General features: G+C 41.7%; 1 protein-coding gene across 1 annotated transcript in view; it reads left to right on the top strand.

Moving 5' to 3' along the window:
* aopep (aminopeptidase O (putative)) overlaps positions 1 to 23,718 on the top strand; it is an 81,522-nt gene that overhangs the window by 26,910 nt on the left and 30,894 nt on the right. Inside the window, 7 exon segments of the mRNA XM_022199979.2 lie at positions 5,712 to 5,773; positions 5,776 to 5,813; positions 6,025 to 6,132; positions 6,672 to 6,715; positions 9,479 to 9,539; positions 15,557 to 15,619; positions 16,838 to 16,924. Of these exon segments, the coding sequence (XP_022055671.2) occupies positions 5,712 to 5,773; positions 5,776 to 5,813; positions 6,025 to 6,132; positions 6,672 to 6,715; positions 9,479 to 9,539; positions 15,557 to 15,619; positions 16,838 to 16,924 (463 nt within the window).

Below are 23,718 nucleotides of genomic sequence, written 5' to 3'. Positions count from 1 at the left end.
CCAGAGGAGGCAACACCAGTTAGAGTGACTCTTTAATCATGCTACTTTGGTATCAGCTCACTATTTTTAACATTATATTTTTTAAAAGAAACATCACATTATATATTACATTGCATTTCTTCGTGGCCTCAGCTTAAATATGCATAAAGAGCATTGTTACTCAAAATAAATGTTAGTTGACTCTTAGTTTATACTTATTTCTTTAAGGCAGCCATTCGTAAATATTATTCATTCTGAGTATTTGATAAACCTTTGCCTTCCCAGCAATGCCAAACCAAAACTTCTAATTAGTGCACACAATAGTGATCTGCCATGTAAAGCCATTAATACCTTTATAGCAAAACAACATTGAATCACAACACATCTTTATACCTATGAAGTACCTTGAATTTACAATACAATAAGCTTAGCCATTGACAGTAGCATAGTACAAACATTTTCATAGGAATAGGCAACAGTTTCATTTAACAAAGCAGACACATTCAGCTTTTTTTTTTAGGTTAAACTTTGACCAGCTTTTTCTTTCTGTCTACACTCGCAGACACACACGTGAGTGTAAGGGATACGCATTCCAGGGGTACAGGTGTGGCAGGTGTGTCAACAAAGTATATCCAGGTGTGCCGCACTGTCATGTCTTAGAAAAGTTCAGCACATGAGGACAGCAAGCACGCACAAACACACACACTCTTCATCTGATCCTGACAATGTGGGACCCACACCCTGTTTGTTTTATCCAGGGTGGAAGCACAGTGTCATCAGGAGATTACAGGTGTAAACCTCAGCCAGGAGTTAACTCTTTAAATGGTGAAAATGCTCGTTAGCTTTATGCACACTCTAGCAGTTTTTTTTCTTGTTTTTTTATTTAAAAAAAAGCACCTTCACTGGAGATGACACTTGTAATATAGTGTGCTATTGACATTCAGGCTTGTAAGAGGCAGTACGGAGCATAACAGCAAATCAGTGTATTATTGATTTCATGGCACCTCTGCTTGACACTAACCTCTATCTATGTCACTTCACAGATAATGTGCTGCCATCACACAATTGAAACGCTTATGAATTAACAGTGTTTAAAAGCACGTCAATTCTGTTTGTTCTGAAGGGTGCAAGCTGCAGTTAGTGGTGCTTCATAAAAATAACGGTGACTAGAGATCGTTTTAGAGACTGTTTTCAGGAGTTTACATGCCTCTACTTCTTCAAGGATGACTCTGGTTAGAAATAGGTAACACATTCACATTCTTTATAGGAGGTACTAATGCGACGGGGAATCTATCTTAAAATTAAATGCTGTGTGTGAGTGAAAGGGTTAAATATGCACTTGAGAACGATGTCTGTCTCGCAGTCTATCAGGGTGTTCCCCTATGAGGCAGACACACGGGCGATTAGGAGGATCAGGATTAGGTTTCACGGCACCTGACGACGTTAAATCAACAGCATAAAACTAACATTTGAGAAGTGCAAACTATACATTTACTTACACATACACAGACTTGCATGCCTGTATGCCTGTATGTGTATGTTTTGATTGATTATGTTACATGCAGACACATTGTATTTAAGATAGATTTGCTAAAGTGGCAACAAAGAAAGTCCATTTCTTAATCCTCATGTCTTTTAAAGCTTAAGTAAAGCATGTTGAGACATAAACACATTTTATCTTAATGACTGTACACGTGTGTCAGGAACCCAGAACTCCTGTCCACGTGTACATTTCTGCAGAGCTAATTATTGTTTATTGAATTTCAGCGGAGATGTGTCATGATTATAGTTTATCATTATACTGTGTTATCATTTTGCAAAATTTTTGGGTGACACTTTATCTTATGGGTCTGTAATTTTTGAATAGGAACAGAGTATAATAGGTTTCCTGGAAGGAGCTGTGCAATTTGGGTCTAATTATATGGAAAATACAGTCTGTGTTAATTTATTTTCTGGTGAATTGCTGTGTAATCTCCAGTCTTTTAGTGCACAGCAGGCTAACTGACCACGCAAAAAGGTGACATGTGCCCCCAGGCAGGAATCCAATTCAACAGATGTGTTCATGTAAAAATAAACTTTCCAATAATAAATGAATGATGCCTCAGTGTTTACAAGGGATGACGTGGAGCTGCTCTTTTAAGGAAATTCCAGTTCTACCTATAATTATTATCAAATTACAGTTAATTCTTTCCAGGAACACCCCCATTCCAATGCTAAAAATTATTAGGAAATTACTGTCCTATGAATAAATGTTGTTATGCAAACTAAGATTTTGAAGCAAAGTAGGAAAAAAAATGAAGAGTTATTGAAGTTTCCCACATCACACATTTTCTATGAAGCAGTGTATAACAGTCAGGATTAACTTCATTTTGGGAGGGAAGATCATTCTTTTTTTTCATTGTGACACAGACGGCCCGAAAATTCGGATCCGTTTTCATTTTTATAAAGTTCTGGCCAACATTTCCTGACATGACAGATTGAACCCAGTGTAAACCGACCTTCGTTGCCTTCGTTTTGTCTTCAGCATCTTGTCTTGTGTTTATGCAACGAAGTGAAGCGCGACGTCAGAGTCGGCAGCCACCCGGCCATTCGGGTGGTGTTTACAAACACGAATGGAGGAGCCGAACTGAGCTGAAGAACACGGCGGGATGAGCCGAAGTGGGCCGAAGGCGCAGGGAAGAGACGAGCTCCGAATATTTTCGTCTGGGGGGAGGAGGGAGTGATCACATAGACATATGTGTATATGTTTTAGACATGTGTATACGTTTATGTGATCACATGATGAGATGAGCCGATAAGTGCCGATGTGGGCCGAAGACAGTAACGCGGCATATTCTTTCCGCCCGGTAACGTCCGACAGGGGGCGGGGGGGCGAATATTCGGATACCAAATTAATATCCGGATAGTGCCGTAGCGAACGAATATCCGGATATTCGGGATATTCGGGTACAGCCCTAATTATTAGACTGATAACCTATTTATGAATGTCTGTATCTTCTTTTGTTGAATGTTAGTTTAAATATAACAGGGAGCAGGTCATGCTGCTTTTTGATTTGGACAAGACCAGCCATTTGTCCAACTCCTCATGTGGCTTCATTAGAATCACAATAGTGTTGAAACATAATAGGAATGAGCGCCTCTTGTTTGTTACAGCGCACAGACAAAATGTTTCAGGGGGTTTGGTGAGGGGAAGGATAGGAAGCGAAGTGGGATGTACAGAGAGATATGCACAACGTCCTCACCAGTTTACACACACACATACATACACACAACGGCTAAATGGCAGGTTGTTCTTTCGAAGTTCACTAGGTCACAACTGACACCCCATGATCCAGCAGGGGCCCCAGTGGCCAGTGTTTATCAGTCCATTTCAGATGAGTTATATTTAGGGCAGCCTGGGCCAGACGCCATTCTCCCTGCTGATTTACTGGGCTGCTGGGAGCACTGCTCTACCTTATCCGGTTTCCACAGTCAACCCAGTGTAATTTGTCAGGATATGGCTTGCGGAGCTATAAACCTCATATGTGTGTGTGCGTGTGTGTGTGTGTGTGTGTGTGTGTATGTGTGGACATTTGACATTAAGTTCTGTCAGTAATAGCTCCTGATTTCCTCTCTCTCTCTTTCTTTCCCTCTCAATCTCAGACACACCCAGGTGTATGCATGGCTACACACACACACAGACAAACAACCCCCCTCCCCATCTCGCACACACATGGCCGACAAGTCAGATAAGAGCTCCATTTATTCTGAAATACATTGAGCTATTGTTAGACATTCAAGGAAGCAAACAGCGATTCCTCTTAAAGCTTTAGTTAATCATCTCTGACAAAAGAGAGGCAGCAAAAAGCCGGGGACTTACACATCCATACATCCCTGCTCTGGACAGTGAAAAGGGTGGAGTCCCTTTGTGTAACACAGCAGTGATGGATCAACGTTTTTTCTCTCTACTTTGCCGCCGGTGTCTCTGACGTACGAAATGGACACATTTTCTCTAGAAATACGTGCTCTGTCATTGTTTTTGTCTCTTGAACCAGTTCCTTTTTCTTTTTCTCTATTTGACACACACACAATTTCCCTGAGATGGAGCACATCCCGCTGTCTTAAAAATAGTCTATTTTATCTTATCACCCAAAACAGACAGACATGGACACTCAGGACAGGAATCTGGACAGAGAACAAATTTAAAAAATAATCCCATGATAAAAAAAAATTGGGAAGTCTTATGGTCATGATATAAGGAGGACAAGTAAATGACACTACCCTAACCCTGACAAACCACTGCATTGTATATTGTAAGTTTCCACCTGTAGCCCCTGTGTTTAACAAATTTGTGCTATTGTAAATCCTCTTGTCTGCTGGCAGGCTGCAGCTATTGGCAGCTTTCATTGTACAGACACTGAGTATCATGAGTAAAATGTTCCGAAATTGATTTTCCCCTTCATTGCCGTCATGATTTTTCTCACGCGTTACATTTACATGACATGCACACAAGTAGGAACACACCCTCCTGTATGCATGATGAAAGGTCTTGTAAGAATGTCCAGTTGAATTTAGAAATTCCAGGAAGCTGATGACTTCCTCTCTCAGTCCACTGAGCAAACCAAACATTCCTGTCTATCTCCTGTCCTCGATTTCTCCCACACCTCCTCCTCCTCCTCCTCCTCCTCCTCCTCCTCCTCCTCTTCTTCTTGTCCTCAACTCTAATCTACTTCATCTACCCCCCTCTTCCCTGCTCCTCTGTTCACCGTGCCAGGACAAAGACTCATATAGATCAAATATTTGGCCAACTTGTGGCTTACAGCTAAAGCATAACTCAAAAATATTAAACATTGAGGTTTTACAGTATTTATGACTCTCCAATCATGAATCAGAATTTCAGATGTGTGCCTTTTGGTCTTTCTGATTGTCCATGAATGTGTGTCCTGTCATGAAGCGGTGCTGTGGAAAAAGTGCTAGCCGGTGATGAAGGGTGTATTGATTGGTGGGCCAGGCGCCTGCCATATCGACTCAGTAGGAGGGTGATCCTTCAAGGCCTTCTTATTGGCACACTGAGTTAATCTGCTCATCCTGATCAATACTAGCTAACTGAAACTATCATTGCACAGCATCCCACGTCAGGGATTTGTTTGTATGGCCTTTATTGGTTTTATGTGTGTTTGTTTGTGTGTATATGGAGGTTGAAGCGATGATTTGTATCTGTGTGACAGGGAAAGCGAAACCTAGAGTGTGGCTCTTTTGTGCCGGTAGTCGGGGGTGCTTTTTTTGTGGAAGTGTTATATGTTCACTGCGTGAGTCATGGGCAGTAAAGTCAGCGCACAGCACTGTGAGGTCATATAAACACTATAGTATGCTGTTATAAATCTGCAGCTTGATTTCCAGCCCGCCTTGGGCAAAGTATGGCAACTTGGCAATGTGTTCGCCATTGAGAGACTGTCTGAGTGGCTGGATTTAGTGTTGCTGACACTGTACTCCTGCTCGCTTGAAATTGTGGTTTTCCTGCGAGTAAAATGTCTTCGGAGTGAGATAAAATAAAAATTCTGCACTCAGGTTCTCTCGCAGCCCACTCTGTTTTTGCCTTTCGGTCTTTTTATGTGCCTGTTTGTTTTTCTGTGCACTTTCCTGTTTGCTCTCTGTGTGCTGAAAATCTCCCCCTGTGTACTGCACGTCCATCTCGTTACCTGTTCTGTCTCTCTGAGTGTGATTTTGTTTCCCTGCTCTTTGTCCTCCTGCAGACCCAACATGGAGAAAACCGGTCAGGTCAGCGACTCCGGCTCCTCCACAGTCAAACACGCTCTCACCCAGAAAAAACATTCATGCAAGTTCACTACCTCAAGGTAAAAGACTAGTAGTATAAAAGCAGAAGGGAAAGTTGAAAAATGAATGAAGGAAATGAGGAAATCAAAGGGCTATAAAGTAATTCTATAATATCCTTTTAGCTCTTCCACTCTATGTCAGTGGAGCTGCACTTATAGATGGCTGTTGCTGCGATACAAGTTTATTGTCTGTGATGGATCTTGTTTTTTATTTGCCTTGTTCTTTCTCCAGGGCTACTTCCTCCTCAGGTTCTTGGCCAGTCAAGTGGGAGAGCAACAATTCATTGACTTCTTCAGATTATTTGTGAAGAAATACCACGGACAGCTCATTTTGTCTCAGGTGAGACTGTAGTAAAGGAAGCCAATTTTTACTTGATTTACTTCATCCCCAATCTTCCCCCACCCTTCCTTGCTGTCGTTAATAAATTCTTAGCTTCGGTTTGAACTGTTCTAATATGACGTGTCTCTGAGGCGCAGTCTTATTTCCATAAATTAATTAAAGGCTGATCTCAGGTTGATTGCCGCAGTGTTACAATGGCTGAAAATATTCCAGCAGCATCTCAAATTGATGACTGTACATCAGCTCGGCCACATATGTTTATTCTGCTGGGGCTTTTTGCTGAGTGATCACACCTGGACGTCTGTATATGTGAGTGTGTGTGTGTGTGCGTGAGACATGATGTGTTCCACCTGGCTCCTGTTTCTTCAGTGGCAGATTGAGTCTTCCCACTAAATTATGGATGTAACATAAACACTGTTTGACCTTGTACTTTCGACTTAAGATCAGATACGCCTTTCTCTTTCTTTTTCCCTCCCTTCCACACATACATGCCCTAAATGCCTCGGTTTCTGTGTCTTTTTTGGGTTCTTTTTGAACAGGATTTCCTGCAAATGTTGCTGATTACCTTTCCCGACATGGAGAGGTATGTAAGTGGCTCTGAATAATGCTTACAGTGTAATTGATGAATAATGTAAAATTGCCTTGATGCATTAAAGCCACTTTGGTTTGCACTGAAGTAGTAGCAGCCTGACAAATGAGAGATGTCGTTACTAATCAATTTTCTGTTTTAACATAGGTCTTTAAAACTTCTTTTCCTGAACAGATTGCATTTGTTAATTTATTTATTGTTACATACATGAGTATGTGTTGATTTGGCCTCTGGCTTACTTGCTCCTGCTGTGGAAACATGGCCAGCAAAGCTCCCAACACCAATCCTGTTAAGTGAACAGTCTCATCCACTCTCATATTAATTGAAGTGTAAAAGGATAACTGCTCCTCCTGCTCTCCTCCTCTCTAATTTTCGCTCTCCGTCTCTGCACTCGCTTAATCATTCAGTTCTCTATTTCTCCTGATTGCCTCATTAACCTCTTCTTTTTGCCTGTCTCTCCCTGTCCCTCATCTTCTTTCCCTGTCTGTCTTTCACAATCCATTCCAAAAGCTTAAAACCTTCTTTTTTTTCTTCCTCTGCACCCATTTGTGCTTTCAATGTTGTCTTATTTAAAAAAAATATTTTCTGCCTTCTTTCTGTCATGTGGAGTGTGCTTCTGGACCAGCAGAGATTGATTGAATTAAACAGAGGGAGTTGGGCACGGTCAATATTTGGATCGGATGCCTCTTTCAGTAAACAGCTCATTGGAAGAGTAGGGTTTAGGATTAGACTAGACGCTCACTGCTGAGGATCATAGCCACTCTTTTCATGGTGCAGGTTCATATGTCATGCTTGTTCGTTACACTCAAGGGTCCAAACATAGTACTTTATGAAAAAAAGGTATAGGAGTTTTGAACATATATGAAAAATCATTACATTTATCGATTTCTGTCGATGAGAAGCCACTATTTCAGGCATCACAGTAGCATCATGTTGAATAACCGCTAAATTGAAATAAAATTTCCATTCTGAGCGTGAACAGGCTGGTAGATACATGTCTCATCTACTCTTGTGAGACACAAAGCTTATTTCCCTCTAGTCCTATTATTAAACAGCACTTGATAAGTCATGTGGTGTATTAGCTGCATTAACCTTTTGTTTACCACACAAGAGAAGTATGCTGACATAACCCCATATAATCCTACTTTATGGTGTCTCTCTGTTGGCGTGGCAGATGTTTAATCTTTATATACCATCTCTGTTTCAACTCCTCATGCCAAGTGTGGAAATTTCCTCCTGGTGAAGTCACTGATGACAGTTTTTAATGCCCAGTTTCTGAGCAAATCGGTGCTTTATTGGGAGTACTGCATCTTCTGGTATACCTGCGAGTATAAAGAGGTTTTTATGTGCTTCAGTTTACCGAAGGACCTCTCTCTCCATCCAGAGTTGTCAGCAAATGTGCTACATGAAATGACGCAGTAAATTCTGCCAGTGTGTGGAAGCAACGAGTGCAGCCTTGACCTTGGAACAAAATGCCAGTCTCTCTAAACCATTTGTAGCTACACTAGCAGTGGTGTGGGTCAGTGCTGGTCAGTCTGAGTTGGTCCTCCAGCTTGTCGGTCCATAGACACACAGACACTCAGAGCTCACACAGAAATAACAGCGAGCAAGTTAGCGAGCTAAAATTAGCCAGATCGTACAGTTTAATTGACACTGGCGCTGCATGATGAGCTGGATCGACGTTGTCTTTAAAATGGCCTCTTCACTTCAAAGAGGTTAAACCCTTTGTTCAACCATTAGTAGTAAAGACCTGAGATTAGAAGATTTCTGGAATTTATTGAGCAGTGTAATGACAGTAGACCATAGCCATAGCCAAATAACCATAAAGTTCTCTCACTGAAAACGTCATTTATGCTTCTCCAAATTTACATCTTAATTCTGGAAATAGACATCTTTTTGATTAAGTATTTCATATGTTTATTAATAAATGTCCTGCTTGGTCCTCCTAGACATGTAGATGTCTTTTTAGTGTGTTGTTATAGCTGCAATGATGTAAAAGCAGTGTTTCGGCACGACACAAGAAGACAAAAGATGCAAAAGCTACATTCAGTCGAGTGGAGTGAGTTCCTTTAGGAATATTTTAGCAAATGTGGGAAATCAGTAATTGAACTTCAGTTGGAAGAGCTTAACTTGGAGTAAATGGGTATACAAAAATGTAAATTAGAATGTTCATGACAAATAAACCCCTTTAATGGGCTGAATGTCAGTATACACTAATAGCTTCCGAGTAGCTAAGTGTGGAAATTTTCTCTAAGCTCAGGCGGGTGGGCTTGATAGGGGGATGGAGGACATATTGTGTAGTTAGTCATCAACTCTTGGCGTAGCCTGTGTATATACGAGATGTATACTTTACAGTTTGCATATATACTATGGACTGCCTGTGGAATGTTTGTTTGCATGCACATTTGTCTTTGTCCAAGTCAGCTCTGTCACCGTGTGTGTTCTGTGTGGTGTTTGACAGCCTAATGCGCAAAACATCCACTCTGGCCCCTCTTCAGCTATGCACATGTACATACACATATTTCCATGTGCATACATATAAGTCCAATTCATTGTCTGTGCATGCCTGTTCGCTTGTCTTTGTGTAGGAAAGTGGGTGTGACCCGCTTTTTGTTTAAGGTGTTGGCTTAAACCTCAAGTCTGCCATGACCCTAACAATATTTTCCCAGAGCCATGTTTTCATAGAGTGTCTTGGGCAATAACAGTCATTGCTGTAATAATAGGAATAATACTAACACTTGTGCCATTGTGTTCCAGAAAAGGCCTCACCCTCGGTGCTATTTATGCTGACTGGCTTGATCGGCCGGGAATTCCAAAGGTATGAAAAGCCTGTATTTTTCAGATTTTCTGTATTTTTGTTATCTTCAAAAATCTTTAAAAATCTAGAGTAATGTCCTGATAAATACTGAAATAACAGCAGTGTATATAAGCAGTATGAAATATATCAAGCGTATAAAATAGGTTATGACAATATCAACAGAACTGTAGACAATAATGCAGTAATGAAGCACTGCTGATTTTGTCCTACATTTATTTGTGCTCAAAGTCTAGTATCTGCAGTCAGTGTTTACAGGTTTTAGTGATCTTTCTGAAAATCCAGACCAGTCTGGTTTATCGTAGCTGTCGTTAAGTTTAGGTTTATTAAATTAGGTTCACTGTACAAACCGCTGCTGACTTGGTTGGGCGTAAAAACCACACTCCAAAAATAAAGGAGCTGTCATTAATAGTGATAAGAATTATATAGTTTTGAGGTCATTTCATCCACAAGATTTCTGTGTTGGTTCAAAGTTGTGTTTGGATTTAGCTGAAAGTCAGCAGTGTTGCATGCCGTTCCATCGATACGAGCCTTTTGTGTTGCTGAGAGGATTATGCTCTGACCATACATGTCAACAGCACCGTCGCATTTGTCTCAGTATTGAACAGCTGTAAATAGCTGTGTAATGACACTCTCATAATGACAATTATGTCTCATAATAGAAGTAAATAGCTGTCTGTATATAAATACTACAGCTTAAATGTGTGTGACTATTAGCCAAGAGGTATTTCAAAGCTGTTGCATGATGACGGCTCTTTGAAAAACAAGATGCCCTGATAACTGACATAGTTCATGCACTACTTTTTAAAGTGTTTTGATTTCAGTAATATTTCTTAAATGGAGGAGATCACTTGATATTATGTAGACATAGCAAGGCTTTGAAAGAGCTAATAGTGCAGTTAATTTTATCATTATGTTGTTGAACCGCCCACATCGTCCATGTTACCAGACTGTATCTTTGACAAGGTGAACAGTGCGGCTCTTCGTCTGCCCTCTAACAGAGCCAAAGACCCACGGTCATAGATACTAGGATTGCAAGGCTATATACACGCTCACACAATCAATCCACTTTAACAGCTTCTTCAATTCTTCCGTTTCCATAGTAACAGATCTTAATTACCACTGTGTGTGTATGTGCATCTTTTTGTGTGTGTGTGTCTGTGCTTGTGTTGCTGTCTGGGAACCTTCACCTTCTAGATTATGTGATGATGTAACTGGAGCCTTTCAGGGGCCTCTCAGGGTGGGAAGGACAGTGTGGAGGGGCTGCTCTGCTGTTTTCTCACACCTGATTGGGTGATGGCTGAGTGTTCTTAGGGAGGCTTTTTGTGCTTTTGATGTGCCAGTCACCAGCTAATAAGATCAGCCAGATCGATTGAAACCTTTTACAAATGCAAGTGCTTGTGTATTATGCACACTGGACACAAACACATTTTTTAAATCGCTCTCTCTTCCCCCCTCTCTGCCGCTCTCTGCCTCCCATCCATCGCTCTACAATGTGCCTGATTTGGAGAAAGGCAGGAAATGGTTTGGCCTAATAATAAACAATGACATTCACCAATCACACAGTAAGAGATGGGCAATGAGAGGGCCAGTGGCAGCCTATTTAGACCTTAGTTTAGATGAGTAAGCACTCCCCTTGTGATGATGGATTTCGGCTGAGGTACTTTGTTTAAATAAAGGCTACCCTTGATTCACTGAGCTTTCAGCCTGGTACCTTCTCCTGCAAGTTTAACTATCACATTAATGTTTTAAATTTTTCTTTTTCTGCCTGAGTTATTAATAAATGCCAATTATCACAGACTGATTTAGGTGCTACTGCTTTACCTAGTATATCAGTACGTTCATTCTCACTGTTCTTCCAGGCAGGAATTGGATTGGGATTTTCTCCAATTAATAAGCCAGAGCATCGCTTTAAAAAAAAAAAAAAAAAAAAGCTAAATTGGCTGACGTGACAAAAAGGAATGCCAGTTCCTGGAGCTCAGTCTTCTTCTGTTCAAATCTGGCCGTCACACTTCAATACTTTCTGAATATGGCGACTCAGCTGTGTCTCCAGCATTGAAAATGAAATGCAACAAAATCTTGAAAGTTGTCTTTAGATTATTTGTCAAATTTGTAGTCTCACTACTTACTCGTCACGTATTCACATCTTATATGGTTATAGCAGTTTTTATTTAATAAAGTTAATCTGCAGGTGTTTGTGCTAAATTGAGAGTAAGTATTTTAAGTAGTTTCTTTCTCCTGTCGCATTTTACTCAGCATTTTTCACTGCCATATAAAGTGCTGCACCTCTATGGAAACAACACAACCATGGCTAAAAGCAGAGTCAAAATATCTTCTGTGAAGTAAAACACAGTTATAATGCCACGAGTCATAAAAAGCTAAACAGAAGTTTAGTTTCTTGTTTCTTTTAAAAACAAAATATTATTTATGTTTTATTGTTATTCAAAAAACTAAGGCATCTAAATGATTATAGGCAATACTGGAAAAAAGGTGACTCTACATACTATACATATTTTACTTTTACTTACACACGTGGACAAAATTGTTGGTACCCCTCAGTTAAAGAAGGAAAAACCCACAATTCTCACTGAAATCACTTGAAACTCACAAAAGTAACAATAAATAAAAATTTATTGAAAATTAAATAATCAAAATCAGCCATCACTTTTGAATTGTTGATTAACATAATCATTTAAAAAAACAAACTAATGAAATAGGGCTGGACAAAAATGATGGTAACCATAACTTAATATTTTGTTGCACAACCTTTTGAGGCAATCACTGCAATTAAACAATTTCTGTATTTGTCAATGAGCGTTCTGCAGCTGTCAACAGGTATTTTGGCCCACTCCTCATGAGCAAACAGCTCCAGTTGTCTCAGGTTTGATGGGTGTCTTCTCCAAATGGCATGTTTCAGCTCCTTCCACATATGTTCAATGAGATTCAGATCTGGGCTCATAGAAGGCCACTTTAGAATAGTCCAACGCTTTTCTCTCAGCCATTCTTGGGTGTTTTTGGCTGTGTGTTTTGGATCGTTGTCCTGTTGGAAGACCCATGACCTGCGGACTGAGACCAAGCTTTCTGACACTAGGCAGCACATTTCTCTCCAGAATGCCTTGATAGTCTTCAGATTTCATCGTACCTTGCACACTTTCAAGACACCCTGTGCCAGATGCAGCAAAGCAGCCCCAAAACATTACTGAGCCTCCTCCATGTTTCACCGTAGGGACAGTGTTCTTTTCTTCGTATGCTTGGTTTTTCAGTCTATGAACATAGAGTTGATGTGCCTTACCAAAAAGCTCCAGTTTGGTCTCATCTGTCCAAAGGACATTCTCCCAGAAGCTTTGTGGCTTGTCAACATGCATTTTTGCAAATTCCAGTCTCGCTTTTTTATGAGTTTTTTTCAGCAGTGGTGTCCTCCTTGGTCGTCTCCCATGAAGTCCACTTTGGCTCAAACAACGACGAATGGTGCGCTCTGACACTGATGTGCCTTGGCCTTGGAGTTCACCTTTAATTTCTTTGGAGGTTGCTCTGGGCTCTTTGGATACAATTCGAACGATCCGTCTCTTCAATTTGTCATCAATTTTCCTCTTGCGGCCACGTCCAGGGAGGTTGGCTACTGTCCCGTGGGTCTTGAACTTCTGAATAATATGAGCCACTGTTGTCACAGGAACTTCAAGCTGTTTAGAGATGGTCTTATAGCCTTTACCTTTAAGATGTTTGTCTATAATTTTTTTTCGGATGTCCTGGGACAATTCTCTCCTTCGCTTTCTGTTGTCCATGTTCAGTGTGGTACATACCTTTTCACCAAACAGCAGGGTGACTACTTGTCTCCCTTTAAATAGGCAGACTGACTGATTATGAGTTTGGAAACACCTGTGATGTCAATTAAATGACACACCTGAGTTAATCATGTCACTCTGGTCAAATAGTTTTCAATCTTTTATAGAGGTACCATCATTTTTGTCCAGGCCTGTTTCATTAGTTTGTTTTTTAAATAATTATGTTAATCAACAATTCAAAAGTAATGGCTGTTTTTGATTATTTAATTTTCAATAAATTTTTATTTATTGTTATTTTGTGAGTTTCAAGTGATTTCAGTGAGAATTGTGGGTTTTTCCTTCTTTAACTGAGGGGTACCAACAATTTTGTCCACGTGTGTATCTCCTATTTGCTCTGTGTAAGCACAGCTTGCAGTTCACCCCAGTTCAGGCAATATTTCCCTGAATATTTGTCATGTGACAGTTGGTTCACAGGTGTGCTTATGAGCGTAGAAAGAGTCTGAAATGAGTAAATGGTTATTTTTATTTTTATTTTTTTATTTTATTTTTTTTAAATAACTCAAGTGATTTCAAAATTGTTGGTTTGATTGTTGGATTTGTTTAATATTCCCGACAAAGGTTCATGTTACACATGATTCATTTAAAGAGTGTCACCCTGTCTAACAATTCAAGTGTGGCCCTGATAAATGGCGTTATGTAGACAATTTTTTTAAAAGATAACATGCCATTTAAACCCGCTGGCAGATTTGGAGGTTTAGGGGATTAAACACTGCTGAATGTGGTAGTTTTGAATTTATTAGATGAAGGGACTGACAATGTGCCCTTGCTTTATTAAGTTAGGTATTTAAAAAAGTAGCACTTTGGCATTGGTCTCAAAACTCTGGTATTGTTATTGTCTGGCAGAGTTTCTGGGACCAAAATGTTTTTGAACAATTTCCAACCATATAGAAAGTCTAAGTAAAATGTAATCCCAATTCAAAACACCAAACAGTGAATAAATCTCAGGAGCATATGAGGCAAAAAAAAACACTGAAGACAAATTACTACCATGAATTGAATAGTTTATGTGATTCTTTTTTTTTCGTTTTGGCTTTTTATGCTAAAGAGCAAGAGATGTAACTTGTGAACTTCTGCACACAGTTTAATATTGATTCACTGGAGAGACACTACACAGACGAAGGAGAGTCGGAGGTAGACAAAGGCCTTGCTATTCAGAGAATAGTAGTGGAGATCTAGGCAGCAGGAGCTATGTGTGGTATCCTGTTACACAATGCCAATTTACTGCTTCAACACTCACTACATTCTATACTGCCCACTCGAACACCTCCCTCTCTCTGTACCTCTCTGTGTCTGCCTCTCTCTCTCCCCATCCTTGGCTTCTACACACACACCTTCATGCTATTTCTGCTGGAGTACTTTTGTATAATACCCACAGAGAAGTACTCAGGCATGCAGTTATAGTATTGAACTTTGCGTGCGTGGCTATGGTAACGCTAATATCTCCGATGCTGCGCAGGTCGGTGTGCGGATTTAGGCTGATTAGGAGGTGAATGTGATGTGTCACCGCTGCATCTCGCTGCTTTTCCTCTGTGTGTGAGAGGAGTGTGACATTATAAACACCTTGCTTCCTCACGCTCCTGTCTGTCTCCTGTCCTTTCTTTTCCCCTCATCCTACCCCACATACAAACACAAACACACAGCTATCAGCGTCATTGCTCTGTTGTGTGATTCACATCACTTGAGCGGCGGCTCTGCTGAAAGCTTTAATAAGGTGAGAGGAAGAGCTGTGCCTACTAGCTACTACTAGCTGCTCTCTGCGTAGGTGTGCGTTTGCATGAATGACTCTACATATGTGTAATGGTGGAGGAGTGGATGTGTAGAGGACTAAGGTGACTGTCCATGCTGTGGTTTGCTTCTAAGTCAGGTGACTTTTTCTTTTCTTTCCTTCCTCCTCCTCCTCCTCTTCCTCCTCCTTTTATTTTCTCTCTTCTAAGTCCACTTTCTCTCATCCTCCGGAGTCGCGAGTTTCCGTCAGAGGAACAAGTGATAGCGCTCTCACCTCCTCCTCTCCTCCCACCTCTCTCTCTCTCTCTCTCCCTCTCCCTCCTTCTCTCCCTCCCCTTCCTGCTTTGCTCTGGCTCTCCCTCTCTCACACTCACTCTGCCTCTGCAAAGCATTCCACTCTGTCCTGATTACTTGCCCCCGGCTCACTGCTTTTCCTTCTCCTCTATCGTTCAGTGGCTGTATGAAAGGAGCGCCGTGTGGTCACAGGCAAGGCTGGTGGAAGAAGTCAAAGCAGAGGTAGGCGCACTCTCTCTGTCTCTCTCCCTCTCCCTCTCCTCCTCCATTCTCTTTCCCTTTTCCCCCGTCTCTTCTTCTTCTCATCTTCAGGGAGTGGCAGACAGACTCAGGGGCAGCTCTGAGATTTGACATATTGCACCTTAGACTGCTTGATCTGACTGTCATCAGTCTTTTTTCCTTCATGAAGTTCTGCTCTCCACTGCTTCCTCTTTGGTTTTCTCTTCCCTGTGTTGTTTTTACACGCTTTGTTTCACAGTGTGTGATACCATCTCTAATCTCCACCTCTCCTGCGCTCCCTTTACCTTTTTTTCCCTCATTTGCTCCCCTGTTTCGGTCTGTCTCCCTTCTGTCTCTGAGTGAAGTGCGGCACACAGTGCTGTACATCTGTTGAGTGCCATTCTGTGCTGCCTATCAAATTTCCATAAAGCTCTCATGTTGTTCTTAATTGCTTTTCCTGTATTTGTCAGTTCTCCCATTTGTCTGTCTGTTAAAATAATTCTTAACAAGGCATGAACAGAGTGTTTGTTTCCTTAAAAACACCAAGAATGTTTGAGCGACTGCACTTTGGGAATGACTTGTCCACTTTATGTGTAGTTCAAGTGTTTGGAAACCTCACTTTGATAGGTAAACTGCATTCTAACAGCATATTTATTTAGTAATTTTAATTAATGTGGAGGCCAGGTGTCACTGAAGGTAGACGGCACTGATTGTGATTGGCTTTTAAATGGAAATCTGTCATATTGGGAGGATTTTTTTGCACTCTGGCCTCAGTTACAGCAACATACTTTCGCTTCTACCCTTTTGTCTCAGCCGGTTGTTTGTGTTGGTTATATATGGAGCACGAGTGAGCACCAAATAGTTGGAATTAATGTGAGCCTGTGAAAAAAGATTCCATCCTGTTGCCTGTGAGCCTCATGTGTGCTTTTTAACTACAGTCAGAAAGCATGTCCTCAAGTCTATTTACATTTACTTTTTGCTCTTGCACATGACCTCTTGCTCCTTGTCTGACTGTGCTCACTCTCTTCTCCTTTTTCTCTCTGTCATTGTTACACCTTTATGATTCCTTCTGTGCTTATCCTCCTTTTTTTCTGGTGTCTCCTTCACGCTGTCTTCCCTCTCACTCAAATCCTGCCACTTTGTTATCTCCTCCTGTCTACCTCTACATTCTCTTCTTTTTCCCGCCTTCACCGCCTCACCCCCTCATCCTCCCTCCTGCAGGTTGTAAAATGGATTCTCCTCAGTCAGAGTCATCAGGGGAAGGGCAGAAAGCGGAAGAGAATAGAGCCCAAGGTGAACTACAAAGAGGTAGGAGGCACTCTACTGTATTAAAACCTCTATCTGCCTTCTCTCTGCTTTACTTCTAACTCTTGGACTCGGCGTCTCCTTCTGTTTTTTGGAAGCCTCTTTCGTCCTAACAATCTGTGTCTTTCCTGAAGTCACTGTGATTCATGACAACACAATTATCCCCGTTTCTGTTTATGTGTTGTGTCTGCGAGGCCAGACAACCCGGCACTTCTTTAAGTCTGTGTTTATGTTGTATCCTGCGCCTACATATTTAACCTTTTAAGAGCGTGTATACACTACATACCGTGTGTGTGTGTGGGTGTGTGTGGGATGCTGTCTGTGTTTATGCACCTTGGCAATCAGGGCTCGATTTGGCCTTGAACCTCCCTTGAATCGTTCCCTTTGCTTCCAATACTTCCTGTCAATTTCCCCACTTTACTACCAAATAAAATGGTTTTTAAAAAAAAGCCATAAAAACAATCCGAAAACATGCTTTTGCCTCTGTGTGTGTAGTGTTAATTAGGGCTCTCTGGAGACGGCTAATCCCCTCCACCCACTAATTGACACACGCACTTGCACACGCCTGCATCATTAATGAACGCACACTGATCTATAAGTCACAGAGGGCCAGAAATCATTAGCGAGAAGTAGAGCAGCTTTTATATATCACTCGCAATATGCTCAAATGTTGTAGACTGCTGGAAACATTTGCAAAGCCACTCATCTTTTTTATACAGTACATTTTGTATCATGAATAAGTTAGGTAAGTGCCCCTGGGTGTCTTTGAATCAAATTTCAGAGGGGGAAAATACAACATTCATTCATTGCCAAGACTATTGTATATATCCACGAACTTTTTAGGGCTTCAAATTTCCCTTCAACACTTTGGACTGCGGCTTTTGACAGATGTAACGCAAGCTTTATTAATAAGCGGAGGCATAAATATTTAGGCTGAATCCGAAATTCATCAAATATCTTACAGAAACCCTCACGCTGGAACATGATTTTTTTTTTTTTCTGGATTGGATTACCTTCCATTCCTGTGTTGCAATTCGGAGCACACAGTGAATGAAATGCCAGAGCAGCCCCCCACCACCACCACCTCCACTCTTCAACCACCTGATACCTACCGTCTGGCATATTTACGACGTACACACACATACACACAAATACACTTAGTTCTAAAGGGGGCAGCTAAAGGGCCTCTTCCTGTGGGGGGCAGAGAGTGCTGAAATCAGCCTCATGAAAGAATAGCCAATTACTGTCCACTTGGCCATACACAATAGTGAGAAAGGAGGGAGGGACGAGCGGACGGACGGATGGAGCGAGGGAGCAGGGGGATATTGGGGCGGGGGTGTGGGAGGTCAGCGTTTGAAGTTACACCATAAAAGCCGTCCTGAAAGGAAACACGGAGTGACCCCCTCCCCACGCACACACACACCATCCACTCCTCTCCCCACTCTCCCCTGCGGCCCAGCCCTCTCCTCTCTCCTCCCCTTGCGTCTCCCTCCCCTCCTTTTGTTTCTATGAACAGAGAGTGCCCCATGGACAGACCAGGTGTATTTTATATTACTCCTTCATGTACTTCAAACGCCAAACAGCCCAATTTCTCCTCACCCACCCCCCTTCCTCTCTTGATCTACCTCTCTTCCCTCTGTCTACCAGCCTGTTGCAAGGCTATAAATCACTCGGCAGACCTGATCAGCAAAGGCGGTGGGGAAAAACAGAGGGAAGGCGGTTAAAACACAGGAGACAGGAAGGTTGAAGGAGATAAAATATAGTTGGGGCAAATCGGAGATGAAGATGGGACTGGAGCGTGGAACAATGAGAGTGAAATATGAAAAGCTCTTCATGCCAGTGTTGTGCATCGTGTATCCCATGCGGTTATCAATTCAGTGTGGACTGGAAACCCAAAGTATAGCTAAGTCATAAAATGATGAGCCTTGGCAGAAAAAGACCTGAGGAAAGAGAGGAAAAGGGTGATGGAAGGACTGGATGAAAAGTGAACAAGTACAGAAAAGTAGAGCTAAAAGAAAAAGGAATTTGCAAGACTGGATTTTTGGAGGTGAAGATTGAAGCAAGAGTGAGACTAGTGGTGGGTTAGAGTTTGATGATTGTGAAATCCAGTAAGGTAATGAATCTTTTGCAGACACTGAGGAAATGAAGAGCAGAGTGGATGCCTGAAGAGATGAGAGAAGCTTGTGAGCGATGAAATATTACAGGACTGGTCAGATGATGTAAGAGTGGTTAGGAAGAGCGGGAAGAGATGGTGAGGGAGGTTGGACTTTTAGTGAGCAGGAATTAGGCTGGGCCAGTGTTGCATTTAGCGCTAATGACATCAGGGATGATTAGGGAATATACACACACGTACGCACTCTCACAAACCTATAGATGCACACAGCGGGTTTAAGAGCCAGACACCGCCTGCAGAGCAGCTCGAGATCTGGTCAATTTAATAGGGCCAAAGTTTATTACCGGCTTCCCCTCGTCTTTGTTTTTGTGTAACATTATTGATTCACGAGCATCTTAGCGTGCACGTCTGGCTTCATTTGTGTACGTGTGCAACTTGTGTGTGCACGTGTAATGAGTGTGCGTGTGTCCAGTGCATGTGGAGAGGTCGGTGGAGGGATATTAGTCACGCCCGCGTGGTAATGGGGCTCATTTTGCTCTCATTTTCATCTGTGGTCTCTGTAATGAGGGGGTCCATCTGCCCCTGCTGATCAGCACAGGAAACCCTGTAGGCGAAAAGGACTGTGAGTAGCGGGAGATCTTGGCCAACTCTTTTGACAATGACATATTTTCTCTACTCTTTAAAGATGCAAGTTGTAATTGATCTGGGTCTCATATCAGTCAACTGGATTCCATATAAAAATGCCTCTAAAATAGTCACTCGGCATCAAAACATGCCTTAAACATTCCTACAAACCTCAGTGCAGTTTTGCTGAGTATGTTTTGTAACTGAGGATTCATGGAGCAACTGGCCTGTGGAATGGATCTAATGGCTGGCAAATGCAGCAAGGTCAAAATAACATTAGCTCATACACATACAGTGGTCTAAATTAAAGGTGTATTCTGATGTGGTGATTTAAAGTTGTTATTGAAGTAAATGGCATCCATACTTTAGGTTTCTATAGTTGTATTTAATTTTTTCTGCACTAGTATATAATTTATTAGATGCAGTTTGACACACTGTATTTCCTCCAGTGCAGATGTGATAAGATCCTGTGTATAGAAAATGTTTACATAGCTCTTCCACTGGATAAACAAATCCGGGAAATTGTGTAATCCAAAATTTTTGTCATTCCAGCTGAAATTGTTCTGCACCACATTGTTTTTAACTCTAAACTGCACACCTTTGTCATTATAAGGGTCCACATTAGGCGCACATTGTGATCATAAGTATGGATTCCCAAAAATCTTATGATTCCATGTGTGCATGTTGATGGTTTTTTTTGCCACACCTAATGATTTCAAGCTTTGGTGCACAGGGTGAACATATGCTCATATTCAGCTTCTGCTCCAACAGAAAGGCTCAGACTCGAAGTGGTCATGTAACGAAGAATAGGGACGTTTTTCTGTGCAACACAGAAGCAGCAGAATAGGTGGACAATGAGTCAGCCTCCATCTCAGTGGCACTCTGTCACCTCATTTGCACCTAGATGGCAGTCTGCATCTTCCTGGTCGATAGTACAAGTTAACGCGTACAACCAAGTCTGTGTTTGTGGCTGAGAAAATGTCAACAGCAGCAGGTTTGGAGGAACATCCTGTCTCGAAAAAGCACTTAAAACCGTAAAGTCACATCTGTTGAAACAGACAGGGTTCAGTATTCTGCAGTTAAAGCTAATAATTGTGGGCGGGTGAACAATGGCTCATAACTTTGAATGCTGTCTATTAAAGGGTCTGAAGGATATGCACAAAGTAGACATTATTGTGTCTGACAAAACAGTCTGACCATAGGGTCCATTTAGTGGCTATTCTGGAGCTTTTGACTTACCCAGTTGTCAGGCTATTGTTGGTAATTTCCTTTTTTTGTGAGCGCAGTGCTCAATTCTAAAGCTCCTGAGCTGCTACTAAATGGACCTTGCAGGGCTGGAATGCCACAAGGACATAGATGTCAGCTTCTATTTTAGGAGATAATGTAAACCCACAAAGAAATGAGCTGAGTTTGAGTGGTGACTGAAATCTCTTGTGTTGTAATGAGGTGCGATGTTGATGGTTTGGCAGGGGAAATGGTAGTGGTAACTGGAGCCCCCGTGGGAGAGTAAACAGTAGGGAGTGCAAGGATCAAAAGCCTCTTCAGTTGGGTGGGGTTTGCAGGTGGCGCACATTATTCCGCCATAGTAGGCTTCTGTAAGTAGACGATGGGGGAAAAAAAAAAACAAGGAGAGCAATGTGGAAATTGTTCCAGTCTGTGTTATTTGGCACGTTGTCACGGCTTTGATTATTGTAAATGCTGCTGAGTAGTGGGAGATTGGTCATTTGCGAGACGTAAAAGATAGACTGTGTTTAATCTTAGTCCATGTTTTGCCAGGAAAGATTTAAATGTCTTGTGTGTACATGTGCAATAAATCGCTGCTCATAATCAGAAAGCTTGAGTAGCAAATTGCCCAACTGCTGTTCTCTGTGTCTTTCTCTCTCTGTCTCTGTTTGGAGTTTGACCAGCACCCATGAAATCAAGTATATGTGTTTAGTAATGGTGGCATCTGTGTTGTTGTTTTCCTCAATAAGACGTCACTGCTTCGAAGTACGCTCCGCCATATTTGGCTGTGCAAACTCCACCCCTGTGCGGTGTTGACAAGGACACATCTGGTTTTCCCTCATCTCTGTTTTCCGATCTCCAGTGCGCTCTCTCCTGTTTTATGCCACTGTCTCCCCTTCCGTCTTTCTTTACTCTTTCTCTCTTATACTTTTTCTTACAAGCTCTGTCGCACTCTTTCTGTTTCTCCCTCTCTCTGTGATTTATTGGCAATGAATCAAGGATGAGGGAGTATGCCGGAGGAGAGATGGGAACATTCAGGGAAATGGCTGTTTCCGGCCAGACTCCACATTGGGATGGGAAATGGTCGGAAGAAAAGTATGTTTGTGCATGGTTTTCTGTTTGTGTGTGTGTGTGTGTGTGTGTGTGTGTGTGTGTGTGTGTGTGTGTGTGTGTGTGTGTGTGTGTGTGTGTGTGTGTGTGTGTGTGTGTGTGTGTGTGTGTGTGTGTGTGTCTGTCTCTCTCTCTCTCTCTCTCTCTCTCTCTCTCCACGATTAGACCAACTGGGGATCAGCTATGAACTGCTCTGGTCCACTGTTGTGAGAAACAACTCTTTAATTGTCTTTAAATATAATCTGAATCAAGCACACACACACAGTGCATGGAAAAAGATTCCATCCTGTTGCTTTCAAATGATTGCACAATGGCCAGTGATGTGAGCAGTATTGGAAAAAAAATTGGAAAGGTCAGCACAGATGTACACTAAAAGTTGATGTCTTGCGGTTCTCATTATGTGATTCATTCTAAAGTCTCCGGTTCACTCATTATCTCCTTGAGTCTGTTTTGGTTGCTTGTGTTTGAATGAAAGAGACTTTGTGATGTGTAGCTGAAGGCTGAGGTGTTGCTTATAACAAGAATTGCCAGATAAACAGGTGGATTATTAAGAAGAGGAAAACAAGCTGTAAGATGCAGTTCTCACAATTTTCATAGAATCCTAAGCTTTTGGCACAGGACTGAAAAGATACAATTAATTGGTTGAACTTGGTTTCCTCAACAGATTGTCTGGAGTATGCAGGATGAGGAGTTCAGAGGAGGAGTTGGAGGTGGGATAAATGATATTTGGTGCTCTAGTCAATCTGCTGCACTGAAAATATAAAATGTCACTGTGATATCAGTTCTTTCCAGAAGAACTACTCCAATCGGTGGATTCACTCATGGGGTCAAAAACATGCACACAATTGCTACTTTGGGGAACTTTGACTTCTGAGTTTACAGCACTAACCTACAAACAAACCCTATTGACTCTGCCAACCTTTGAGAGACAGAGAGTCCGAAAAGGCACAGGAGCATGTCGTAATGTTCGGGCATTGTTGCACCATCTTTCATTTCACCTCGTTTGCCAGAGTATAAGGAATCAGTGGTAGAAATCCATCTTTTGAATAAACTGTGTGAGCTTATTGTCCCATGATAAATTGAGCTAACTGCTCGTGTGTCAGCAGCTAGCTCAACTACTACAATATTCCCTCACCTAGCTCTGTAAGTAGTTACAAAGCCTCTAACATCACATATTTTACAAAAATGCACTGATAAACTTCTCCTTGCCACTTTCTGGTTTCCAAAATGACAAGCCAAAAGTGAAATCAGGAATAGACAGGTTATCTACGTGGAAAGAAGAAGAGACAGTTGTAAAGAATTTACTCTTCCTAGTTTGATAGACTGCAGATGAGTAAGATAGCAGCATACACTGTCTGCATACATGACAGTGAAATTTACAGATCGATGAACAATAAGGACACAGCAGCACTCATGCTGTTGCTACAGAGGAATGGATCACTACATTCCTTTGAGTACATGAGATCCTTTCAATCTCAACGGATGAGCTGGAGAGGGAATGAGAGAAAGTGAAAGAGCAAAAGACAATCAGAGGAGAAACAGAGAGAGGGCGAGTCTAGGGCATCTAAAGAGACAATAGAGCCGGAGCAAAACAACAGATCAATAAAAGTATCTTCCTGGTTTTGTCATTTTCAGCAGTGTCTGTTGTGGAAAGTGCTGACCAGGAGGGACAGATTGTGTGAGAATCAAGGGATCTGTGTGGCAAACAAATGTTGTCTGATTGACC

Source organism: Acanthochromis polyacanthus, chromosome 7, assembly GCF_021347895.1.
Source record: "Acanthochromis polyacanthus isolate Apoly-LR-REF ecotype Palm Island chromosome 7, KAUST_Apoly_ChrSc, whole genome shotgun sequence".
Taxonomy (NCBI): domain Eukaryota; kingdom Metazoa; phylum Chordata; class Actinopteri; family Pomacentridae; genus Acanthochromis; species Acanthochromis polyacanthus.
The sequence above is the reverse complement of the archived record's forward strand: the minus strand, read 5'-3'. Positions and strand labels throughout refer to the sequence as shown.